Source organism: Protobothrops mucrosquamatus, unplaced genomic scaffold (assembly GCF_001527695.2).
Source record: "Protobothrops mucrosquamatus isolate PMUCROS unplaced genomic scaffold, P.Mucros_1.0 scaffold3072, whole genome shotgun sequence".
NCBI lineage: Eukaryota > Metazoa > Chordata > Lepidosauria > Squamata > Viperidae > Protobothrops > Protobothrops mucrosquamatus.
Window position 1 is genome coordinate 43,329 of NW_015389083.1, and position 18,896 is coordinate 62,224.

The 18,896-nt window shown below is 56.6% G+C and overlaps 2 protein-coding genes and 1 long non-coding RNA gene across 4 annotated transcripts; all 3 read left to right on the top strand.

The window, feature by feature from the left end:
* Positions 1-4,474: 4,474 nt before the first annotated feature.
* Positions 4,475-11,528, top strand: SZRD1 (SUZ RNA binding domain containing 1). 2 transcript variants are annotated; one of them, XM_015826356.2, is made up of 4 exons: positions 4,475-4,564; positions 9,805-9,854; positions 10,140-10,394; positions 11,401-11,528. In XM_015826356.2, exons 1-4 carry the CDS (start codon positions 4,514-4,516, stop codon positions 11,501-11,503), a joined length of 459 nt encoding a protein of 152 aa, XP_015681842.1. In that variant the 5' UTR covers positions 4,475-4,513; the 3' UTR covers positions 11,504-11,528. The 2 variants fall into 2 exon arrangements, with proteins under 2 accessions (XP_015681842.1, XP_015681843.1); XM_015826357.1 differs by having other exon boundaries at positions 4,514-4,564; positions 10,143-10,394.
* A 2,953-nt stretch (positions 11,529-14,481) lies between these two features.
* On the top strand, positions 14,482-17,602 carry NECAP2 (NECAP endocytosis associated 2; the record flags this gene model as incomplete). The annotated part of the gene is made up of 6 exons (XM_015826350.1): positions 14,482-14,576; positions 14,817-14,917; positions 15,023-15,127; positions 15,798-15,879; positions 17,121-17,229; positions 17,471-17,602. Coding segments are annotated over exons 1-6 (624 nt in total), but the record flags the coding sequence as incomplete, so codon positions are not given.
* Positions 17,603-17,618: 16 nt separating this feature from the next.
* LOC107297004 lies at positions 17,619-18,832 on the top strand. Its single transcript, XR_001549116.1, has 3 exons — positions 17,619-17,639; positions 17,926-18,013; positions 18,605-18,832. It is a non-coding gene; the product is annotated as an uncharacterized LOC107297004 (long non-coding RNA).
* The last annotated feature ends 64 nt before the right edge of the window (positions 18,833-18,896 follow it).

The window sequence follows — 18,896 nt, forward strand, 5'->3', positions numbered from 1 at the left end:
GGCATTCCAGTCCCCTGCTTCAAAAATGGGGAGGGGGGAAAAAGTTACGGGTTACGGGCCGGTCTTCTTGCGGAGGGATCTTTTTCTAATTTTATTGAGTTTTATAGGGTTGGGGATAGAATAGGATCGGGATAAGGATTAAGGTTTAGGGAGGGCTTGGGATCAGGATTGGTGCTGGGGGAGGGTTGGGGTTATCCCCCCAATAACATTTTCAGTCTTTAGCAAACAGACTATTGTCCGGGAACACGTGTTCAGTTAACAATAGCTGATAGAGTAATAAGTAATAAGTGTAATAAACGATAATCGCAAACAGTATCGGTTCATTAATGCATATCATTCTTCTTAGGAGATATCTATTCAAAATAACACAAAACCCTGCCCGCGGGGAAAAAAACCCCTCTCCGTGGAGCCAGTCCCTGGTGCCCAAAAGGTTGGGGGGCCACCGTATTACGGAATAACGGGAGGAAGATGAGATCGTGTGAAGTGAAGCCCCCGGTTTCAATCCACGGTTTGGCGCGTCAGCTCTTGAAGCAGCCAAGAATCTCTGCTTGGTCTCCCTTCACAAATGAAGGCATGCTGAGAGCTTCCCTTAAGCCCCAAGAAGGCAATCCTGCAAATTATCAAGCCTGGTGCACTAGCTTGGGGGGCAGGGAAGGGTTAGGAGAGCGATGTAGGGGTCCCCCTGCAAGTATCTCCTAGAAGCTGAAGGCAAAAAATGGAAGAAGTGTCAAGGAGTTGTGAGTCCCCCCATCCTTCCTCTCCCCTCCCCACTTCCTTTGGGGGGGGGAAAGACAGCAGAACCGCTGTTTGAAAGTCTTTTGAAAGTCCTTCTCGCCTGCTGCAGCTGTTTACTAATTACATCCTCCAAGGCTGTTCCGATTGCTGAGTGACAGTTCCTCCAGGAAAAGATCAAAGGGGCAACAGGGCCACTCACCTCCCCCCCCCAAAGGATCAAAGTGTCAACCTTAACTGTTTTCATCCTGTCACAAGGAAGATGTCAGTCACCACCTCCAACACCGCCCCCCCCCCAAAGTCTCCTGAGAATCTTCCCAGATGTTGAGCAAGTCAATCACTACTTTGCATGGGGCCCGACTGCTCCTCCAAAGAAATATGGAATGCCGCCCACTTTGCCTCAGAAAGATCCAGCTGGGAGATCCCTTTCAGATGGCTTACGAACCTCTGGCGTGGCTTCTGAAGGGAAGGGTGGAAAAGGGAACCGAAAGACGAGTGCGCAGGGCAGCAATCCAACAGATTCTCCCTCGGCTCGAGAGAGAGAGAGAGAGGGGGGGGGGGGGGGAAAGGAGCTCCCGTAATTGCCAGGTCGCGCCAATAGTTCCGATAGCTTAATTGGGAAGGAAGCTGAAGTACTGAAAACTTTCAACGACAGGTTTAGAGCAGGGGTCCGCAACCTTGGCCACTTTAAGACTTGTGGACTTCAGCTCCCAGAATTCCTCAGCCAGACTTGAAGTCCACAAGTCTTAAAGTGGCCAAGGTTGAGGACCCCTGGTTTAGAGGACCCAGCCCACTCCTGGATCAGGCTTCTTGAGGCTAGCTCTCCAGCTCTTCCCTTCTCCTGCATTGTTCCCAAAGGCTCAAACCTGCCAGCATTCCCCAAGGGAAAGCTGCAGCTTCTCTTTTCAAATAAGGTGAAATCAAAATGTGCTCACACACAAACACACACGTCGTTAAAAGTGTCCCAGACTTCCGGAAAACGATGTGCCGAAGAGCAGACTCTGGGTCAACCGACAAATTCCATTATCTTTGCCACAGCGCCACCGGTTTCTGCGCGCATACAAGTTTGCCCCCTCGCTCTGGGCAAAGAGCATTTGCAGCGTAAGGGGCAGCAAACGCCCTGAGCCAAGTCTCAGAGCATCCAGACTGCCCCAGGGAGGCCTGCCAGGCCTGCAGCCAAGCCTCTGTGGTGGTAGCGTGGCAAAGTTGGTCAAAGTTTGATAACAGCAACGAGCTTTTGAAGATGGAAGAGGGAACAAACGGCAAAAGGGAGCCACTTGCTCACCCCAATCCCACTGCACAAGCAGCAAACACTATAGAGCTTTCACACACACACACACACCCTGATTGAGATCCCAACTGGGCCTTAAAAATGCACACCGAGGGCAGCTGGCTGTGGCACAGTCTTGCTTCCTCCTCTGAGCCTAAAAGGGGAGGCTGTCCACCTTGGAGGCCCCTGGGGGTTGCAGGACCAATCCAAGCCGGAGAGCCGGGAAGGCAGAATCCCCCTCCCCCAGCCAGCACCTTCCCAGAGGTCGGCCCTAAGGAAATTGGGTCCAGGGAGAACCGAAGGGACTCTGAGCCTGGAACAGAACACAGAGCCACCCACCCAAAGCAAGGCAGCCTGGAGATGGACTGCCACAAACAAGAGGGGTGTGTGTGTGTGTCTATCCTCCAAAGCACCAGAGGGCAGGACAAGAAACAACGGATGGAAACTAATCAAGGAGAGAAGCAACCTGGAACGAAGGAGAAACTTCCTGACAGTGAGAACTATTAACCAGTGGAACAACCCGCCTCTAGAAGTCGTGGGTGCTCCATTCCTGGAATCCCAAAGGTGCTTTTTCAAGGGGCAACTGGACTGAAGAAGCTTCTCTGGATGTGAAGTGAAAACATCTTCAAAGAAAAACAAGAAAGTCTAGTGGCCTTTTGAAAAAGCACCTTTGGGACAATCAGGACCTGGATGACGGAGAATCTCCATAGACATCCATCACTAGAGGCTTTCATGATATGATAAGATAACCTTTATTGTCATTTTTTTTTACTGTGGGCACAACGGCACACCTCAAAAATGAAATTTAGTTGCCCGCTCTCCAAGTGAAACACATGCATGACACACACCTAAACATACTATATACACAACACATGCATAGACCCACACCCTACGTATACATAACAAATAAATATTGAACACCGTGCATCTCGAATACATAACGGGAGGAGGAGGAAGAGAACCGGACAACCATTTGTCTGAAAGGATCTAGGTCGGCTCTCCTGCTTGAGCAGGGGGCTGGACTAGAAGACCTCCAAGGTCCCCTCCGCCTCTATTCCGACAGATCGATCCACCGCGGAGCCCGAGCTCCGTCTTGAGGGGCCCAACCCAACGGGGAAACGCCCCGGCGGAGCCCCCCTTCCTTCCCTCGCTCGTTTCTTCGACGGGGCAAAGCGCCACCGTCCCAAAGGAAGGCCGGGGCTGCTTCCCTCGAGCCTTCCCGTCTCTGCGCCATCGGCCGCCCTCCCGCCCGGGGCTCGGGAGGGAGGCTGCTCGGGCACCCCGGAAGCCGGATCCGGACGGCGGCAGTCGCGACGGCGGCACCCCGGGGCCGGAGGAGTAAGGCCGCTCCTCTCCGCCCCAGGCCCGGCGGACCCTCCAGCCGCGCCTGAGCCTCCCGGGCGGCCGGCCAGGGCACGTGGGGCCCGCCTGCCTTCCAGGCCGCCGCCGCCGCCGGCGAGGCTCCCGAGGAGACCCGGGGGCCCGGAGGGCGCCGCGGGAGGAGGAGGAGGGCGCGCGCTGCTGGGGGCTCCGGAGCCCGCCGCCCCTCACCTGGGCTCGTCCCCCGCTGCCGCTTCACAGCGCTGGCTGCCGCTTGGGCGGGCGCCCGCAGCCTCCGCGGCCGCCTTCGCGCGGAGCTTGGACCTTCCCGGCCGCCGTGGCCGCCGCCATCTTGCCGCTGTCCCAACCGGGAAGAGAGGAGAGGGGCGCGAGCAAAGGCGGGGCGGGCCCCCCACGCCAGGCGCATGCGCGCGCGCGGGGGGAGGAGCCGAGTTTCTCGCGGGCGGGCGGGCGGGCAGGCAGGCGGAGCGCATGCGCGTGGACTTGCGCCGGCCCGAGAAGGTCAAGGAGGGGCGCCATGACAGGCGTGGCGGAAAAACGAGGGTGGGCGTGCCGGGAGGCCGAAAGAGATCGCGCCCGGAGCTGGTTTGCTTCCCCCGCCGTTGTGCACTACCGTTGGCGGGGACGGGGCGTTGTGGCTCTCTTCCACGAGTGGCCTAGCTGCCTGCTCCTAGCAGAGAGTTAGTTTGCCCGTCACGGATTCCTGCTTCCGTTTGCGGGCTATGGGACTGCGCTCTCAAGGCCGCGCATACCCAGTTGGGAGGGGAGGGGAGGGGAAAATCCCGCTTTCCTCCCCGCCAATTAATATTTGGGAATGCGGTACCGTCCGCGCCCGGCTTCAACCCGGCGATAAGTGAACGTGGCGCCCCCTAGCCGCCACGGAAATTTGCGCTATTGTGCTTGCTGAGGAGGTAACCGCGCATGCGCGAACCCTTCCAGGGCGTGTCCCGACGAGCTCTTCCGAGGTGGGCGGGGCGAAGGAGCGGCCGAGGCGTAGACCTTAGTCGGCACGGCACCCGGCGAAGAGCAGCCCGGGAAGAGGGGCCTGCGCAGGCGCGTTGGCGCGCGCTGACGCCAAAGGCGGGTCCGGCCGGCCGCGCTCGCCGACAGGATAGGATTGGGCGCCGCGCGCATGCGCTCCGGGCGGGCTGGCGGCGGAGGGGCATTACAATGGAAGATGAGGAGGTCGCCGAGAGTTGGGAGGAGGCGGCCGACAGCGGGGTGAGTCCCGGAGCCCCGCCGAGCCCGGGCGGAGAGCCGAGAGGAGACGGGCCGCCCCCGGGTGGGACGGCGAGGCCGGCGGAGAGGCGTCCCGGGTCGGCCGAGGCTCTTAGGCCTCTTAAAGGGGCCGTGCCCCCATTTCCCCCAACACGTGGTCTGCGGGCCACCGGCGCCCGCGGAGGGTCCCTCTGGCCGGGGGCGCCCGTGCATCGCTGCGGGGACGGCCGGCGAGTCCCGCTCCGCCCGGGGAGGCAGGGCCTGCGGGCTCCGCCTGGGCAGCGCTCGGAGGCGTCTCCTTCCTTCCTTCTCCTTTTCCTTTCCCTTTCCTTCCTTTTCCTTCTCCTTTTCCTTTCCTTCCTTTTTCCTCCTTCCTTTTCCTTTTCCACTTCCTTCCTTTTCCTTTCCTTTCCTTCTTTTTTCCTCCTTCCTTCCTTCTCCTTTTCCTTTCCCTTTCTTTCCTTTTCCTTCCTTCCTTTTCCTTTCCTTCCCCTTCCTTCTCCTTCTCCTTTCCTTCCTTTCCCCTCTTTCCTTTTCCTTCCTTTTCCTTTTCCCCTTCCTTCCTCCCTTCTCCTTTTCCTTTTCTTCCTTTTCCCTCTTTCCTTTTCCTTCCTTTTCCTTTTCCTTTTCCCCTTCCTTCCTTCCTTCCTTCCTTCCTTCCTTCCTTCTCCTTTTCCTTTCCTTCCTTTTTCCCCTTCCTTCCTTCATTCCTTCCTTCCTTTTCTCCTTCCTTCCTTCCCCGGGGAAGCCCTCCCGGGACTGCCCGGCGTGGGCGAGGCGAGGCGAGGAAGGGGAGCGCGGGGGGCGGCCTCCGTCGGGAATCCGCTTCCCGAGAGAGGCCGCCGGGCTCCTGGAGCGGCGGTGGCCGAGCCTCCGGTCTGCGGGCGAGGAGGGAAAAGCAGCGCACCCGGGCCCCAGATCATCGGTCCTTCCTCCGGCCCCAGCAGCTCCGCATCCCGCCTCTCGGGCTTGGCCGCCTCCCCTGGAAGTGGCTGGGGGCCTGCGGATCCACGGGCAGGGCAGGGCTGGGCAAGGAGGGTCGCCTTTCTGCCGCCTTTGGAGCCGGTGAGGCAAGGCGTTGGGGGACACAATCGAGCCCAACATTCATGTCGTTAAGGGAGACGCTTGTTAAGTGAGTTTTCCCCCGTTTTACGACCTTCCTTGCCCCATTTGTTAAGGGGGATCCCTGCAGTTCTTGAATTAGTAGCCCGGCTCTTAAGTGGATCCCGGCTTCCCCCATTGACTTTGTTGGTTAGAAGGCTGCAGAGGGGAATCCCTGGGAGACTGTATCGTCTGAATGGAAATCACCTGACTGTTGGGATGTCGCAATGGTCATAAGCAGGGGNTTCCTTCCCCTTTTCCTTTCCCTTTCCTTCCTTCCTTCCTTCTTTCCTTCCTTCCTTCCTTCCTTCCTTCTCCTTTTCCTTTCCTTTCCCTTTCCCTTTCCTTCCTTTTCCTTCCTTCCTTCTTTCCTTCCTTCCTTCCCCTTTTCCTTTCCCTTTCCTTCCTTCCTTCCTTCTTTCCTTCCTTCCTTCTCCTTTTCCTTTCCCTTTCCTTCCTTCCTTCCCCTTTTCCTTTCCCTTTCCTTCCTTCCTTCCTTCTTTCCTTCCTTCCTTCCTTCCTTCCTTCTCCTTTTCCTTTCCTTTCCCTTTCCCTTTCCTTCCTTTTCCTTCCTTCCTTCTTTCCTTCCTTCCTTCCCCTTTTCCTTTCCCCTTCCTTCCTTCCTTCCTTTTCCTTCCTTTTCCCCTTCCTTCTCCTTTTCCTTTCCCTTTCTTTCCTTTTCCTTCCTTCCTTTTCCTTTCCTTCCCCTTTTCCCCTTCCTTCTCCTTCTCCTTCTCCTTCCTTTCCCCTCTTTCCTTTTCCTTCCTTTTCCTTTTCCCCTTCCTTCCTTCCTCCCTTCTCCTTTTCCTTTTCTTCCTTTTCCCTCTTTCCTTTTCCTTCCTTTTCCTTTTCCTTTTCCTTTTCCCCTTCCTTCCTTCCTTCCTTCCTTCTCCTTTTCCTTTCCTTCCTTTTTCCCCTTCCTTCCTTCCTTCCTTCCTTTTCTCCTTCCTTCCTTCCCCGGGGAAGCCCTCCCGGGACTGCCCGGCGTGGGCGAGGCGAGGCGAGGAAGGGGGGAGCGCGGGGAGCGCCCTTGCCGGCTTCCAGAGCCCGAGGGGGGCGGCCTCCGTCGGGAATCCGCTTCCCGAGAGAGGCCGCCGGGCTCCTGGAGCGGCGGTGGCCGAGCCTCCGGTCTGCGGGCGAGGAGGGGAAAGCAGCGCACCCGGGCCCCAGATCATCGGTCCTTCCTCCGGCCCCAGCAGCTCCGCATCCCGCCTCTCGGGCTTGGCCGCCTCCCCTGGAAGTGGCTGGGGGCCTGCGGATCCACGGGCAGGGCAGGGCTGGGCAAGGAGGGTCGCCTTTCTGCCGCCTTTGGAGCCGGTGAGGCAAGGCGTTGGGGGACACAATCGAGCCCAACATTCATGTCGTTAAGGGAGACGCTTGTTAAGTGAGTTTTTCCCTGTTTTACGACCTTCCTTGCCCCATTTGTTAAGGGGGATCCCTGCAGTTCTTGAATTAGTAGCCCGGCTCTTAAGTGGATCCCGGCTTCCCCCATTGACTTTGTTGGTTAGAAGGCTGCAGAGGGGAATCCCTGGGAGACTGTATCGTCTGAATGGAAATCACCTGACTGTTGGGATGTCGCAATGGTCATAAGCAGGGGTCTTCAAACTTGGCCCTTTGATGACCTGTGGACTTCAACTCCCAGCTGGCTGAGGAATTCTGGGAGTTGAAGTCCACAAGTCATCAAAGGGCCAAGTTTGAAGACCCCTGGTCGTAAGTGTGAAAAATGGCCATCAGTCGCTTTTTTTCGGTGCCGTTGTAACTTTGAATGGCCACTGATGTAAGTCGAGGACTGCCTGTAATGTAAAAGGGGTAACATCCCGAGAAGCCTTCATTCTGTGCTTTGCTGGTTTTCTCTGCTCTCCCCTTTGGGGTTCCTCGCTCTGCGCCCTTTGCAAGCAATGTGCCCTAGAAGGTCCCTCTCCTGTTGTCTGGCACGGCTTGGACCCTTGTTTAATTCTTCCAGGACCGCAGAACAGGGGCCAGAAGCACGCACCTCCTCTGCTCACGGGAGGGAAGCTTAGCAAGTGTCTGCCGGAAGCCCAAAGGGAGGTGGTCTGGGGCACCCCCCAGGCTACATTCCTACAACCCCTATCTTTTAAGGACGCAGAGTTCCTGCCTGCCACTTCCAATCCTCGCCTCTTTGCCCAGGATGACCCTTTAGGACTATGAAGGGCAGAGATGTCTCTAGAATAGGGTCTGACGTGAACTGGGGTTTGTGCGCGCGCGGGTGCATGCCTGAACACACACCGTCTTTCATACTTCTGGAACCTCACATCCACATTTGACCGTCTTTCATACTTCTGGAACCTCACGTCCACATTTGACCGTCTTTCATACTTCTGGAACCTCACGTCCACATTTGACCGTCTTTCATACTTCTGGAACCTCACGTCCACATTTGACCGTCGCCTCCCGTCGTCCTCTTGTGTCCATTCCCTCTCGGCTAATGGGTTGGTGCCGGGCTTGTTCCCTTCCTCACCCAAATATTCGCCATTCCCTTCTGTATTTTTAGTGATCATACTTATTGCATTTATATACCGCTTCCATCTCACGGAGTGACTCTGGGGAGATGCTACTTCTACCGGCTGCAGATAATTTAATGGGGGAGGCAGGGCGCCCCCCCCGCCACTGAAAATGGCGGTGTTCGGAGAGGTGAGCCAACCTGAGCCAGGAGCCCGATTTGGCCAACAGCCCATGTGAAATGAACTATTTGGGTCGAGGCAAATCTCCCGAGGATTTGCATGTTTGAGTTCACCGGAGAAGAAAACTCATTCAGCTCAGTGGGCTCGCCTTCACTTTCAAAGATTAACTCGCCCTCCAGACTTTGGACTACAAAGCAGATGCAGTTACACCTCAGTGGGGAAGTTGTTCAATGAATGCTTGTCTTATTGCAAAACCAGCCGATGCCGCAAGGACGGCTGAAACGTGCTGGCACCCAGGCCTGGGCCTCCCCTTCCATCAAGGAAGGACCACCGGAGCAGCCATTTCCTAGAGAGCCAACAAGACAACCCCAGGAAGCAGCTGTCTGGGAGACTACCACCCTTCAGACGCTGTCCTGGCAGAGGGGTTGTTCAGTCAACCGGCCAGGCTGTTGGGCCACCTTTAGCGGCCTTGCTTGCTTGGAAGGAGAGAAAGGGTCTCCCAAGTCTCGGGCAGAAAACAGACCCTCCTCTTTCTGGTTACTGGTCTTTAATGGTGACATTCCCCCCCTCCCCAGTTTTCCCAGCGTGAATGACCAGGCACGCGCTCTGCTCGTGATGGTAAGTGTCAGAGCAAGTTATCTGAGGCACCGCTAGTCTGGCTCTCGGCTGCTGATCTGGACGACCTGCAAAACCGGGGTCTAATTTTATCTTGCTGTTTGCTCAAATGCAAAGCGTCAGCAGCTGCAGCTGCCAGTTGACCTGATGTCTGGCATGAGCCCATTTTTGATTCTGGTCTGTGGATAACGCTCACCCTGGGCTCCCTTCCCACGCCTCGGCTTTCTTCCTCTGAAAAGAAAAGGGTTGAGAGGGCTTGTCTGTCTGTCTCTCTCTCTCTCTCCCCCCTCCTCTCTCTCCTTCTCTCTCTCTCTCCCCCTCTCTCTCTCTTTCTCTCCTCTCTCTCCTTCTCTCTCCTTCTCCTTCTCTCTCTCCTCTCTCTCCTCTCTTTCTCTCTCTCCTCTCTCTCTCTCCTTCTCTCTCTCCTCTCTCTCCTTCTCTCTCTCTCCTCTCTCTCCTTCTCTCTTCTCTCTCTTTCTCTCCTTCTTTCCTCTCCTCTCTCCTTCTCTCCTTTCTCTTTCTCTCTCTCTCTCTCCTTCTCTCTCTCCTCTCTCTCCTTCTCTCTCTCCTCTCTCTCTCTCTTTCTCTCCTCTCTCTCCTCTCTCTCTCTCTCCTCTCTCTTTCTCTCTCTCCTTCTCTCTCTCCTTCTCTCTCTCTCTCTCCCCTCTCTGTCTCTTTCTTTCTTTCTCTGTCTCCTGGCCTGCTCTGTTTCGTGAGATCTCTTGCTACTTCAAAGATGAGTTAGTAACCGATGGTGAAATGTGGCATCGCCTTGCCAGGGAAGGGAGGGCCAAGCTCATCCCCTGGTACTACAAGGTGCCTGAGCCCCAGAGGGTGGGCAGAGCAAACAGAGGGAGCTTGACCCACTGACTTTTTGCCTTGCAGGAAATAGACAGGCGACTGGAAAAGAAACTGAAAATCACCCAGAAGGAAAGGTAAGGCTGTTTTCGTAATCATTCAGCAGCGTCCTTGCTGGGGAGGGCCGGGAAAATCGAGCGGCGTTCCGGTTTTTGGTTTTTAAAGATTCTATCTAAAGACGAACCCCAAGCCCTGGCTGTACTGATTCGGTCAGAACATCAAGGGCAGAAGCTTGCCCTTTCTGCCTTGTTGGTGTCGGTGAATAGGCAGAGGTGCTTAGTTCAGAGGACTGGCTGAGGGTTTTTTTGGCCAACAGCACATAAAATAAAATAAAAATTGTGTCCCCTCTTCTCTCTTCACAGCAGGAAATCCAAGTCCCCACCCAAAGTGCCGATCGTCATTCAGGACGACAGTCTTCCTTCGGGCCCGCCACCGCAAATCCGGATCTTGAAGCGGCCCACCAGCAACGGAGTGCTGACTAACCCCAACTCTTCCAGCCGACCTGCCTTCCCGGTGAAGTCCCTGGCCCAGAGGGAGGCCGAATACGCCGAGGCCAGGAAGCGGATTCTGGGCAGCGCCAGTCCCGAAGAGGAGCAAGAGAAGCCCATCCTTGACAGGTAAGGGAGCCCTGGCACCCAATTTCTCTGTGCCAGGAGGGCGTCCTCTGGCTTCCCTTGTCTCTTTTCTGCCAGAGGGCAAGACCCTGTCCGTGCCCAGGAGACACTGATGTGGGGCCTGCCAGCTCAGGCTTTTATCCCATTGGGCTCAGCTTGGGGGGAGGACCGAGGGGAGGGGGGAGAGAAGCATGTTCAGAAAGCCGCTTCGAGGGTGTCAGGTCAGTCTGAGGGGGTACAGTTCTGGGATTGGTTGCCCAAAGGAGGATCTCCTCATGTGTCTCCTCCTTGGGGGCTTCTCGCCCACAAGCTGGACCGCCTATCAGAGTGGTGGCGAACCTATGGCACGCGTGGCAGAGGCGGCACTCAGAGCCCTCTCTGTTGGCACGCGCGCCACCGCTGCCAGCAGCAGGTCCATTAGGCCGCCACCGCCCGGAGCAGGAGCCCCGCCCAGCACAAAGGAGGCGAAGTGGCCGAGTAGCAAGATCGAATAGAGGTGGTAGAGCAGAGGTCACCAACCATTGTCGATTGGTAGACTGGAAGAAAAGGGAGGGGGAAGCATTTTACATGCGTGCATGTGCGCATGGGGCCGCGAGCATGCACACGCTGCAAATGGGGCGGGGCTAGTGCCTGCGTGATACTCACTAGCCCTGCCCCATTCTTGCGTGGTGCAGCGCCTTGTATCTGCACTCCACGGCACGATGGCGGCCATTTTTGCACCTTGCAGCACGGTGGCCCATTTTTTGCGCCCCTGGTTTTTGGGTGCCAGAGGCGGCACTCAGAGGCGCCTCCCTGTCCCCCCCCTCCCCCATGAAGGCATCACAATGCTGATGCGGCCCTGGCACTTTGTGATAAATAAGTGGGTTTTGGGCTGCGGTGTGGGCACTCGGTCTCTAAAAGGTTCGCCATCACTGCCCTATCCTCTTCCTCTTAGTCTCTCCTTCGGACTACCGGGCGGGGGGTGGGGCAGCTTTTAGCCGGACTGAGTGTTCTTCCCCTCCTCCCTCAGGCCCACAAGGATCTCCCAGCCGGAAGAATCCAGGCAGCCCAGCAATGTGATCAGGCAGCCGCTGGGCCCCGACGGTTCGCAGGGCTTCAAGCAACGCAGATAGGCTTGGCTGGCTGACCAGCCAGTATGAAAGCAAGGTGCTCCTCCTCCTCAGCAGACCAATGGACCTGAGCCATAGGGGCGGGACTTGCCCTAAGCGTCCCCTTGGCTCTTTGCCTCTTGTGACCCTCGGCCCAGGCACCGGGACTCCTGCTGCGCCTCCCCGTCGTATTGACATGCCAAGGAGGGTGCACCGAGGGAGGGGCAGGCTTCTCTTCCAGGGGGCCGGGTTGCCACAACTTGCTGCCCGCTGAAGCGAGCCCGCCCCCGCAAAGGAATGACTTCTCCCGTTGGATCCCTCCGGGGTCGGAAGCAGGAGGGAGGGGAGGGCTCTGCTTCTCAACATGTGCATGTCGGTGCGTGTTACACTTGGAGCAAGGTGCGGACGGGGGCGGGTGGGCGGAAGGTGTACACACCGAGGTTTGATCGTTTGCTTTGGGGGGACGGGATGGCCCTGGAGCCTCGCGCATGGGAAGAAGACAAGGGGGCGTGTTAGCTGTGTAACTTGTTTATCTGAGAAACAGTAGTTGCTAGTGTTTCCGAAAGGAGAGGGAGGTGGGGGAAAGCGGCGGCGGGCACCCTCTGCCTCTTCCCCGCTCGCCGCCGTCGCTTCGGAGTGAACGGACGGAGGGCGCTCTGGCCCGTCTTTCCAGCGGGCCACTTCGTGAGCCGGCAGGGGCCCCTGCGTCTCTTGTCTCTGTGGGACGAGCTGGGGCCCCCCTCCTCTGCCTTGGGGGGCAGGAGGGAGGGATCGCCCTGCCCTCCCAGTCTTCACCAGCACTCCCTTCGCCTCCTGGTGCTGCTTCCAGACAAAGATGGGGGAGCCCTGCTTTTTGCCACTAGGACTCTGAGCTAGGAATAGAGTAGTTCCTGTCTCGCATCTTGTCCTGCCGGGTTCTTGGGAGGAAACGGGCGGCGGGCCAAGTGTTGCTTGTGCTGGCCACGGACGGACGTCAGGCCAGCCGGGGCCCCCGAGCGGTGAGGCGTTAGGCCCGCTTGTTCTTGATCAGTCTGCTATCTGGAAGGCAAAGAAGTGGGGGGAAAAGCAAGGTTCGGACGTGAGAAAGGGCTCAAAATAACAGGCCCCGATGGCGTAGAGCCGTTTTTCAAGATGGCCTGGGAGAATGGATTTGCAGTGACGGGAGGGTCACGTGGTGGCTTGTGGACCCCAAAGCAATACTCTTAGCTTTTTCCCAGGTGGTCAGACAAAAGACACTGGAGGGGCTGGTTAGGAGACCCGCCACGTGCGGCAGATGCCAAGTGTCGGACCAGCTGGGGCTTTGCGCACTAGCAGCCATATTGAGGGAGGGGGCCCTCCCTCCCTCCCCCACCACTTCCAGGTGCCTGGGCTAGCTCGCTTCACTGTGTTTTCCCAAGTCTGCCTTTTTGGTTTTTGCTGTCTGGTTTTGGGAGGACAGAACCGGTGTAGAAAGGGACACCTCTGTGGTTTGTCAAGGGAATCCCACACTTAAAAAGTCATCTCCTCTTCTGCTGGAAGCGAAGGAAGACCTCGGCCGGCAGTGGGCCGTGCAGGAACGTGTAAGTGTCTCTGTGTGTCGGGGTGTGTGTGTGTGTGTGTGTGTGGGGAGGGTGTGCGCTGGAAGGGTGTCTCTTTGTACATCAACACAGGACGCGTACCAAAATACTGCAAAAGAAGTAAACTGGTCAAAAGAGTAATAATAGAAATAAAACTACCTGTGTACAAAAACGCGAAAAAAACCCAAACTGGCTGGCCCTCCAGTGTGTTCTCCTGTCTTTGCATCCCTGCCTCCCCATTTGCTTGCGGATCCTTCTGGCTTGGCCTTTTCCCCATTTTTGCTCGAAACGGCCACTGTTCGGGGGGGGGGCTCCTTCTCCCCTTTGGGGGCAGTTCTTGCCCTCTCTTGTCCCTGCCTTTGGATGTTAGACGGAAAGAGCGACTTTTCCCACGGCAGGACAACAGGCAAGCACGGGCCTTTCCCAGCGGCCGTTCCTGCTGACCCAAGACTTGGCCTGTTGCAGGGGTCTTCAAACGTGGCCCTTTGATGACTTGTGGACTTCAACTCCCAGAATTCCTCAGCCAGGCACCCCTGGTATAGACGCTTCTGCTTGAGCAGGGGGGTGGGCTAGATGACCTCCAAAGGTGTCCCTTCCAACTCTCTTATGTTCTAGCTCAGGGGTCTTCAAACGTGGCCCTTTGATGACTTGTGGACTTCAACTCCCAGAATTCCTCAGCCAGGCACCCCTGGTATAGACGCTTCTGCTTGAGCAGGGGGTTGGGCTAGATGACCTCCAAAGGTGTCCCTTCCAACTCTCTTATGTTCTAGCTCAGGGGTCTTCAAACTTGGCCTTTTGATGACTTGTGGACTTCAACTCCCAGAATTCCTCAGCCAGCATGCACTGGCTGAGGAATTCTGGGAGTTGAAGTCCACAAGTCATCAAAGGGCCAAGTTTGAAGACCCCTGGCCTTTCGGCTCCCGAGGCTGCATCCCGGGAAGGGGGGCACCAAAGGGGAGGCAAAGACACCCCCCCAGTGACCTAATCGGGAGAGGCGGGCGGGGGGGGCACCTAGGAAGCGGCGCCCTTCGGGGAAAGGAGTGGGCGGGGGGCGTCTAGCAGGGAGGGCTCCGCTTTGCGTTGGGCAGGGGGTGCAGGAATCGGCGCTAAAGACCCCCGGGGAGCTGCTCTGCCCCGCCAGAGCTTGCCCGGGCTGCCCTTGCGCGGATGACAGATTTATACGCTGCATTTGAAATAAAACGCGTTAACTTTTCAAGGTGTGCCCCCTGCTTATTGCCCGGGAACCGCCAGGGGGCGATAGAGCCGCTTTATTAAGCCACAGAGGCGCTCTCGGCGGTAGCGGCCTTTTAAGGGGAGGCGACGCTCTAGGCCGCCGCCTCGGGCTTCCCGTTTCCCCCGCGGGCAGGAAGTGGCGACGGGCGCCGCCGAGCAGAGGGAAGGCTTCTGCGCATGTCCGGAAGAGCCCAGCTTTCCGGCGGGGCGAAGATGGCGGAAGGCGAAGACTACGAGTCTGTCTTGTGCGTCAAGCCGGAGGTCCACGTCTACCGCGTGCCCCCGCGCGCCTCCAACCGCGGCTACCGGTGAGTCTCCCCGGCGGCGGCGGCGGCTGAGCGTCGCTTTGCCCTGGTGGGCGGTGCGGGATCGCCAGTCCCATCATCCCCTGCCTGACCCAACCGGCTCCCGGTGCCGGTGCCAGCTGCTGGGCATGCGCAGAGAGACCTCCTCCTCCTGCACCCGGGGAACCGGTCGGGGGGCGACTCTGCAGGGCGAGAGGCGGCGTTGGCGGGCCGGGCTAGCTTGGCTTTTCCTCCCGCCGCTAGAGCCGCGGAGTGGCAGCTGGACCAGCCGGCCTGGAGCGGCCGAATGCGCATCACAGCCCGGGGCAGCGTGGCCTTCATTAAGCTGGAGGACAAGAACTCGGGTAAGGAGCCGACGGAGGCCGCCCGGGGGGCTGCGGGGCTCTCCGGGGGACCCTTCCGGAGCCAGCTGCCTACCTGGCCACTCCTTCCTCCCCCCCCCCCCCCAGGAGAGCTTTTCGCCCAGGCCGCGGTGGACCAGTTTCCGGGCATTGCCGTGGAGGGCGTGACGGACTCCAGCCGGTACTTCGTGCTCCGGATCGAAGATGGGAATGGTACGGATGGGATGGTTTGGGTCCTGCCCTCTTGAGGGAGAGGGGGGGGGAGGGATCCTGTCTTGGTGATTTTTTAATTTTTACCGGGAAAGCAGCCTCTCCTCTGGGGCATCCAAGCTCTGTCCTTGGTGCTGATGGTGGAGACTTGCCCGGTGCTCGAAAAAATGGCAGACACCATTCGAAGCGAACCTCGTGAATGCTCTTAACTCTTGTTTTCTTCCTTAAGTTGCGTGCAAGGCTGTGGCCAGCCCGTCCTTGGGCCATCCTCTTCCCCTTTCTCTATTTATCAGGCTGCCCCCCAACCTGGGCTCTTCTGCGAATGTTCTTGGTTCTCCAGTCTGAGCTTCCGCTTGGCCCTCCTTTCTCAAAGCCTCTCCTTGTCTGATAGGTCAAATCTTCTTTGCTATCCACAATAACCCTCTGTTTACCAGCTACCTGGGCACCTGTGTGGCTTAAGGCCCATCCTAGCAGATACGAACTGTGAGAATGGCGGTTGAACTCTCAGCACCCCGTCCTAGTGGTTTTGTGGCTTCTCGGCAGGTCACCAGCCTATGTGCAATCTGGTGTGTGCGTGACTCGCCTTCCTGAGGTCTTTGTTTCAGGCTTCCCGGTGGGCTGACCCACAACCAGTGACCTTCCACCACCTTCCTGAGCCTAGTTTCCTTTGCAGGGCGCCGTGCATTCATCGGGATTGGCTTTGTTGACCGAGGTGATGCTTTTGACTTCAATGTGGCCCTGCAGGATCATTTCAAGTGAGCACCCTTCCCTTGGTGCCAGGACTCTGCTGGGGGCTCTTTTCCCAGGAAGGGAACGCGGCGGAGCGGTCTAGCCATGACTAATCGCCGCTGATCCTTCTTGACGTGCACCTGGCAAAAACCTGGCATCTGGGAAACAACATTAACAACCTTTATTTATATCATGTGTTACACTGGTTCTCTGTCCATCTTGCTGTTGTGCAGCTCTGGGAGATTTGAAATCTGATAAAACAATGTAAAAGATCAAGACAGCGAGAGAACAAATATATTAAAAATATTAAAAATAAAGTGGAAATAGCTAAGGTAGCAGGGGCATAATACAATAGAGTGGAGGTGGGATCTTCTAATACAGGGGTCTTCCAACTTGGCCCTTTGATGACTGGTGGACTTCAACTCCCAGAATTCCTCAGCCAGAATTCTGGGAGTTGAAGTCCCCAAGTCATCAAAGGGCCAAGTTTGAAGACCCCTGTCTTAAAGCATCCTGGCTGAGAAATTCTGGGAGTTGAAGTCCATAAGTCATAAAAGGGCCAGGTTTGAAGGCCCCTGCTGTAAGGCTTGGGTCTCTCTGGCAGGGAGGGAGGGGGGACCAGGGGTAGGCAACCTTGGCTCTTTTATGACTCGTGGACTTCAACTCCCAGAATTCCTGAGCCAGCATGGCTCAGCTTGGAAACCTCCCTTTCCCCTCAGCATGGCTGGCTCGGGAATTCTGGGAGTTGAAGTCCACAAGTCATAAAAGGGCCAAGTTTGAAGATCCCTATTCTAATACAATAACCACCTCCAAAATGGCACGTGCTCCCTTCCTGGCCAATCTGCAACCTTGGCAGAACGGCTCCATTTTAACAGTCTTGCCAGACATTGGGAGAGCGCCTTCTGAATCTGCAGGGGAAGGCTGTCCTAGAGGGATGGGGAAATGATAGAAAATTCTCCAGTTCTCCTTGCCTTCAGGTGTTCCAGAAATATCTCAAGAGCCATATCTGGGCCAAATGGGCCAACAAGATCTAAAGCAACCGTGGGGGAGGGGCACAGATTCCATCACTGGTTGTTTCTCACCCCTTGTTTCCTGCTCTAGAGGGAAATACAGATTTGGAGAGCCACCTTTGCTACATGGATTTTTAACAGGAATAGAAACCATCTGTCTTAAGTAACTGGCCTCTTCAAAGGGGGAAGACCTCTGCCCGCATCTTTTCCTGCTCTCCACTAGGAAATGCTTTTCTTTCTGTCTCTCTCTCCCTCTGCAGATGGGTCAAGCAACAGGTCGAGTTAGCCAAAGAAGCCCAAAACCCAACCCAGGTGCCCAAACTTGACCTGGGCTTCAAGGAAGGACAGACCATCAAACTCAGCATTGCGGTGAGGAAGGCCTTGGGTGTTGTCGAAGCAAGGCAGGCGCACTCCGCTGCAGTTATAAGGCAGTGGCCCTCCTGTCAGCTCATTGGGTGGTTTCCGCCATGTTTGAGTTGGGAAGGGAAGCAGAACCTGAAGCCCGATGCTTGGGGAAGAACTGAGGGCGAATCCTTCCTCCTCGGGCTAACGTCTGCCCTCAAGTGGGAAGCTTCCAAGTGCGCATGAAAGTTTTTTGGTCTTCCTACAGAACATGAAAAAAAAGGACGGCGCCCCGGGAAGTAGGCCACACACTGGTGACTTCACAGGACTCCCCCTTCTTCCTCCCCCTCCAGGGGGAAAGACTCCTCTCTTCTCCACGCTTGGAGATCAGCTTCCCATGCCCCTTCCAGGAACCTCAGCAGATGCAGTCCAAACAGGTCCGTGTGGCTCCTCAAGGGAAAAGGGATTTGCTTTTACACCAAACTGGAAAAGGAGCTTCTGCTTTGAGACCAGCTTGAGCTGGCTAGTGGTCGGTGGGATCAGCTGGGGCCTTCCACACCCACCCTGAGGACCACAGGCCTCATTTTTGCTCCTCATCTAGCAGTCCCTTAGCAGATGCCTCCGTTGTGCAAAGGTCTTTTTAAGGAAACAGACTTCTGCGAGGAACATCTGGAAATGGGAAAGAAAGCTAACCTCTTCTCCCCATGCTTTGTTTGCCAGCAGATGTTGCCGGGTCTCGGCCCTCCCAGCCGCCAAGTTCTACAAGAGAAGCTTCTGCAGACATTTGGGGAGATTTCACCAAAGCTTCTGGGTGAGGAGATGCCCCTTTTGTCGCACTTTTGGGAGGCTAAGGCCTGCTCCCCCCGCATTCCCCAGCACATTCTCTCTCTTCCAATAGGAAGCAAATCTGTTGTGTCCATACCGTGGAGTATTGTCTTGAACTCCTGTACCATGAAAAAATTAGCATTTCTGTCCCCACCCCCACCTTTTTTTTTTTTTTTTGTAATATAGCTTAGATCAGGGGTCTTCAAACTTGGCCCTTTGATGACTTGTGGACTTCACCTCCCAGAATTCCTCAGTCGGCCATTTTGATGAAAGTGCAGGCTTGGATCCAGACCAGGGGTCTTCCAACTTGGCTCTTTTATGACTGGTGGACTTCAACTCCCAGAATTCCTCAGTCGGCCATTTTAATGAAAGTGCGGGCTTGGATCCAGACCAGGAGTCTTCAAACTTGGCCCTTTTATGACTGGTGGACTTCAACTCCCAGAATTCCTCAGTCGGCCATTTTGACGAAACTGTGGGCTTGGATCCAGACCAGGGGTCTTCAAACATGGCCCTTTGATGACTTGTGGACTTCAACTCCCAGAATTCCTCAGCCAGGAATGTCTTTGTCTTCTCTTAGGTCCGGCTCTCAGCCTCCGCAGAACTCGGACTGGGTCCAGTTCTGAAGCCGACGGGGAAGCCCAGAGGCCGAGGAGGGGCCCCTTGGTAGCCCAGAAACCGGGAGATGGGCCGTGCCCCGCTGGCTCGCCAACAGATCCTCTGCCTGGATGGGTTTGACTTTGGTTTCGGACCTTGTAGCAAGGCACAGGAGGGCTCCTTGCGAATCGTCTCTCGCTCCTTCGCTCTCTCTCTCTTTCTCTCTTCCACCAGCACTGGGACTTTTGCAGAGGTGTGTGTGTGTGTGTGTGTGT